At 43.9% G+C, this 6193-nt stretch overlaps 1 protein-coding gene across 1 annotated transcript; it reads right to left on the bottom strand.

The window, feature by feature from the left end:
- Nucleotides 1-1358: 1358 nt before the first annotated feature.
- On the bottom strand, nt 1359-5855 carry LOC131680168 (uncharacterized). Its single transcript, XM_058960890.1, has 2 exons — nt 2808-5855; nt 1359-2717 (listed from the first exon to the last, which is right to left on the bottom strand). Exons 1-2 carry the CDS (start codon nt 5853-5855, stop codon nt 1359-1361), a joined length of 4407 nt encoding a protein of 1468 aa, XP_058816873.1.
- Nucleotides 5856-6193: the final 338 nt, after the last annotated feature.

Raw genomic sequence — 6193 nt, 5'->3', positions numbered from 1 at the left:
GTTCTCATGGAGTAGATAGAACCGTCAAAATTTTCGAGACCGATTCGCACGACAAAAATGGCACTGGGTTGAGAAAAAGGCAAAAGAAGTTTTGGTCGAATTCATTATAATTCTATTTAAAAATTTAATACTGTTTTATTTAGTTTGATTGCGCATATTGTTTACATCAGACACTCCCCTTAATTCATTTAGTACGTATTTCACTGCCTTTATAATCCTTTTGGAATCAGTTACAATAATCCTTTATAATCATTTTATAATAAGCGTATTGCTAGTTAGGACTTTTATATCAGCCGGGCCCTTTTATAATTTGTTATAAAATCATTAACAAAATTCTTCATAATCCATTGTTGCGTTATGTTTATGCACATGGCCAGATAGGCCAGATAACTGGGACGTGACGTGTGGATACGAAAAAACCTAATGTCAATTGCAGCCAGGAGGAGCTGTCAAATGCAGTCAAAGGGAACCGTCAAATGCAGTCAGGGGGAACTGTCAAATGTAGCCAGTCCATTTAAAATATGTGAGGAAGAAAGAGTGGCTATGCAAGACAAGAGATCAAATGAACAGAAAAAAAGAAAACATATCCACAGGTTTTGTCCCAGGATTTTAATAGAGAACATGAAAATTCGATTTGTTTGCATTTGGCAGTGGGCCTTTTTCAAATGTTTGGTTAGAAATTCCTTACTTCTACAATGAATCATGTACAAGAAAGGTAAAAATGTTAAATTTAACGGAATAATGTATGATGCCGACATCAAATAAAAAATTACAGCTGAGCGACCTTGTTTGGAAAGTGTTAACATTTGGCAGCGAACCAAACCAAGTTTCTCATACTATGATCGAATCAACAAAAATTCCAAGACCATGTAAACAATCTCTCTGAACTGTCAAAAAAGTGAGGTTAAACTTTATCATGCAATGTTCTCCACCGAGAGGTTCACTTTAGTTTGTTTACATAACCAATGAACTTTGTACCGCGACTCACCACTTCATTTGCCGCGTTGCCAGGAACTCAAGCAAAAATATTCAAAACAGTGTTGCCCAAACACACATTTTGAGTCCCACCATTCTTGCAAAGGTGGAAAAAATACTCAACATTCTTGCATTTTTCAAATTTAAAAAAATCATTAAAAAATCACGATAGCTCCAAATAGTCTCATTTCAACGGCAATATTCTTAAAAATGTGTAGTCTTTTGAATAAAAATAAGAAAAAAGGGGGTTAGGTCGGACGAGAAAGGTCTATTGGCTTCGTCGGTAGAAACCATTTAGTTCTGCGAGTTATTGTAGGTAAGTAATCTAATAGCCAGCGTTTCCAGAACATATTTGCTATCATTTGAGACACCTTCCAGGTCTGTCATAGAGCCGTGGTACTATCGTCATATGGAACAAGTGGTTTTGACCCATTAGAGGAACCGATAAGAAAATGATTAGGTGTTAATGCCGGCGACGACTCGTAATCAATCGGAACATGTGTAAGCGGCCTGCTGTTAATGATGTTTTCAACCTCCAATAAAGCGTTTCTCAGCACCTCGTCTGTGGGAAGGCGCGATGGACGAATTTCTGCTAGAACCTTTTTTACTGATTGGATTAGTCGCTCACAGCAGCCACCCATGTGTGGGGACGCTGGTGGATTAAACGTCCAGGAGGTTTCAGGTGTTGTGAACTCTGCGACCATCTTGTTCTGGTCTAAATCAGCTAGTGCTTTTTTCAACTCTTTATCGGCCCCTATAAAGTTCGTGCCGCGATCGCTAATAATTTGCACGGGAGTTCCTCTTCGCGATATGCAGTTTCGCAGAGCCATTATGCATGAATCCGCTGACAGCGAGTGAGCTATTTCGATGTGAATTGCTCGAGTTGTTAGGCAGGTCATTAAGACTCCCCATCGTTTCTCTGATCGACGACCAACTACTACGGTCATGGGGCCGAAGTAGTCCACGCCCGTGTTGGAAAACGGACGAATATATGCTGCCAAACGGGCTTTTGGTAGATTTCCCATAGCTGGTGGGTTTGGCTTCGCAGATCGAATCTTACAGCGTTGACATTCTCGTCGAATTCTCCAGCATACAATGTGCACGCGAGGAATGTAGTACTTCCTGCTAACTTCATTGATGAATGTTTTTTGACATTGGTGATGATAACGTTGGTGAATTTCTTGGAGGATTAGTTTCGTGACAGGGTGGTCACGTGGTAGAACAATGGGATAGTTCGTATATTTCCCAGCGAAATCGCTTTCATCAATACGACTGTGAATGCGCATAACACCATCGTTATCCATGAACGGACAAACTTTGAAGAGCGCACTTTGTTTGGGTAAGGTCTTTTTAACTGTAGCACTGATCGTCACCATTAGAATCTTAATCTCAGCACCGTAAGACATTTCTTGAGCTCGCTTCACATGGAACCTTTGTGCTTGTGCCATTTCATCCCGCGTAAGAGGACCTGTAACGGGAATTCCTCCTGCTTGTTTGCGCCTAGCGTTTGTCGGGAATCGCCGTACATAAGCTGTTAGCCGCACCAGATGTTTCCAGCTCGAAAAGTTTTCTGGCTGCAAGATGTCGGTAATCGGACTTTCGGAATGGTGTAAAAGGTTTGGTCGAATCTCTTCAGTTGTTTTCTCGACATTGAATGATGACACCGGCCATCCGTTGTGTGCACTCCAAAGAAAAGATGGTGCGTTAAACCACCGACTGTTGTTCGTCAGATCCGGCAATCGCTGCCATTTCGTGGCTTCATCAGCTACGTTTAGCTTTCCAGATAACTATCTCCACTCTGAAATGTCAGTGGATTCTAATATTTCCCCAACGCGGAAGGCAACGAATTGCGAGTATCGCCGATGATCGGAATTAAGCCAGCACATGACATCACGTGCATCGGTCCAGAGAAAACGACGAGAAATTTGAAAGGTGTGATTTTGTTGAATATTCAGAGCCAGTCGTGCTCCGATAACTGCCGCTTGAAGCTCGAGACGAGGGATTGAAACAAATTTTAGTGGCGCTACTCGAGTGTTGGCTCCCACAAGAGTGCAGTGTATCTGATCATCCTCCTCGAACCGGAAATACGATACAGCAGCGAACCCAGTTTCGCTAGCGTCTACAAAGGTATGTAGCTCGATATTTCGTCGGTTACAGTTGGTATTGAATGGATGATAACATCTAGGAACTCGTACCGACTCGACTTGGGGTAGAACGCGCAACCACATATTCCACTTTTCCAGTTCCCTGTCTCCAATCAGTTCGTCCCAACCTGTACCGGCTCTCCAAATTTCTTGAAGCAGTGTCTTCAAGAACATCGTATAATTCGCTATAAGACCAAGAGGATCGTAGATGCACATCAAAGTTCTTAGGACTTCACGCTTTGTTGGTCGCTTCTCTCCAAATAGCAGTTCCCGGTTACGGTCTGTAGATAGTTTATATCGAAACACATCGTTTGTAGTACCCCACCACATCCCTAGAACTTTCTCGAAGCAAATGTCGGGATTAATATCCAGGTTCTTCTCAGGATTTGGTCCACCATCGACTGCTTTCAGAACTGATAATGAGTTCGACATCCAATTTCGCATCTCAAACCCACCTTGCTGATGGATAAAGCGAACATTTGTTGCTACGTCAATTGCCTCTTCCTCGGTATCAAAACTCGCCAACATGTCATCAACATAGTGTCGTCGTCTGATAACATCCACTGCAATTGGATGTTGCTGTTCAAAACGTGACGCGTTCTCGTTAATGATGAATTGAGCACTGCTGGGCGAGCATGTAGCCCCGAATGTCATTACTCTCATGACGTAATCACTGGGTTTTTCTGTCTCTACATCGTCGCACCATATGAATCTTTGGCAGTGTTGATCGGAGTCGTTTATCACCACTTGGTGGTACATTTCGCGGATATCACCACATATCGCCACTCGCCGTTCTTGAAATTTATACAGTACTGACGGTAGGGATGTCAGCATGTCAGATCCCTTTACGAGGACTGAGTTTAATGAAACGCCACCTATAGTTGCCGCAGCATCCCACACGATGCGTACCTTGCCCGGTTTATTTAGGTTGAACACCGGGAATATTGGTAAGTACCATACACGGTCCTTGGGCATCATGTATTCATCTGGTGTAAGCTTGCGAATGTATCCTTTCTTTAAATAATCAGCCATCTTCGTTCGTAGTGTGCTTGCCAATTCAGGTTCGCGTTGCATTCTTTTCATCAAGCAATTATGTCGCCGCACTGCCATTGATCTGCTGTCTGGAAACCGAACGTCATCATACTTCCATAAGAGGCCGGTTTGGTAGCGACCGTTATTAAAACTTGTAGTAGAACGCAGACTCTTCAAAGCTCGTTCGTCTGCCGTAGAAAGTAGTGTTCTTTCCGGCTTTGTGACTCCCAAACTTTCGGGAGTAAAGTAATTTTTCACCGCAGTGTTAAGATCATCGTCCTTCGAGAGATTTTCGCCATAGGAGTGAGAACATATATGATAGCTACTTGGATACCCGGATGCGGTGTTGTGTTTTAAACTGGTACCGTAAATCATCCATCCAAGGCGCGTTTTTGTAGCTATCGGTTCATGTTCGTTCCCCTCACGACTGTCTAGCGGATGTACTACACGAATGTTGTTTATACCAATAAGAATTCGAGGTTGAACGTCGATGTATGAATCCACTGGTATTCCCTTCAGGTAAGTATGTTGCTCGGAGAGCTTCTCAACCGACAGTGACTGAGCTGGCAGTTTTAGCTCCTTCACTGTATAGACGTCGGATAGGCGGTATCTGCTATCTGGGTTATGCGAGCCCGATATGTCCACAGTTATTTTGGTTGCTGAATCTTCATAGCGGCAAGTATCGGAAGTCCAACGCAAGCATAGGGGATGCTTTTCTCCTTGAAGCTTCAACTCAGCCGCTAAGGTTTCCTCTAACAAGGTCAGTGAAGATCCGCAATCTACAAAGGCATGAGTGCTTACAGACAATCCCTGATTATGCAGTGTCACGGGAATGTATTTGAATAGCACGGATTTTCCGTTCCCGCTGTGTGTGTTACAAACGAAGTCATTGGAAGTAATATTGCTGGGGTCGTGTGTGATCGTTTGGGTTTGAGCTAGCTGGCTACCACTGAGTTTGTCTTTGGCGTCGTTATGAAGCAGACGGTGATGCTTGTAGGGGTAGTCATTTATCCCACATGATTTGCTGAATTTACATAATCCTCTGTGAGATCGTAGGCAACAACGACACAACTTTTGATCCCGCAGAAGAGCCCACCGAGAGGAATGGTCTAGGCTCAGAAACTCTTTACAATTGTCAACTGAAACACAATTTCCTTGACAGATGGTGCATCCAGCGCTAACGGACTCACATGGTCTGGGTGCGGTAACGGAATGAGCATTAATGAATCCGTCATCCTTTCTTCCACGTCGAGAATTGTAATCAGTGGCACTCGTAACCGATGGTATCGTCACGATGCTGGCTGCTTCAGCGAGAGCATACAACCAGTCGCTGAACTCGGTAAGTGTAACTCGTTGCAGATTTTGGCGATGTGTTGCCCAAGTGAGCTTGATCATCGGTGGAAGCCGATCTACAAGACTTTGTAGGAGCGATATATTGTAAAGATGTTCTTCTAAGTTGCAAGCCTGCACTGTAGCCACCATATTGCGCACCGCTAGGGCGAACTCGACTATCGAGTTTAATTTATCCGCTCTCGGGGGTGGTAATTGATTGATCTTCTGCATCAGCGAATAGACAATGATCTCTGGTCGACCATATAGCATCTTGAGTGTTGATATTACTTTACCTAGGTTCGAAGGATGCAAAAGTTGGCATCTGACGGCCTCTAGTGCTTTGCCTTTGAGGCATCGCTGCAACCGGGTCATGTTTTCTTCAGGACTATACCCGCACAATCGAGTTGTATTCTCAAAGGTCGCAAAAAACAGTGGTCAGTCCTCGGGGTTTCCGCTGTATACTGGCAGTTCCTTAGAAACAGCGTGACGCGCGGCAATTTGGCTTTGGTTGAGCAATGCTGTTTCATTCGCGGCGGCTGTTTCAAGCAAGTGATCCTCAGAATGAAGCTCTGTAGCATTTGGACGCACACGAGGTAACAACAAAGGAGAGGATTGATGTTTCGGGTGTAAGGCTGTAATATCGGTACGCGGAGCTGTCGATCCAGCCGTCAGCATTAGTTGGTACTTCTTTTGGAGGAATTTTCTCTCAA

The sequence above is a fragment of the Topomyia yanbarensis genome, chromosome 2 (assembly GCF_030247195.1).
Source record: "Topomyia yanbarensis strain Yona2022 chromosome 2, ASM3024719v1, whole genome shotgun sequence".
In the NCBI taxonomy this organism is placed as follows: Eukaryota; Metazoa; Arthropoda; class Insecta; order Diptera; family Culicidae; genus Topomyia; species Topomyia yanbarensis.
Note: the sequence above shows the minus strand (reverse complement) of the source record. Positions and strands in the feature narration are given on the sequence as shown.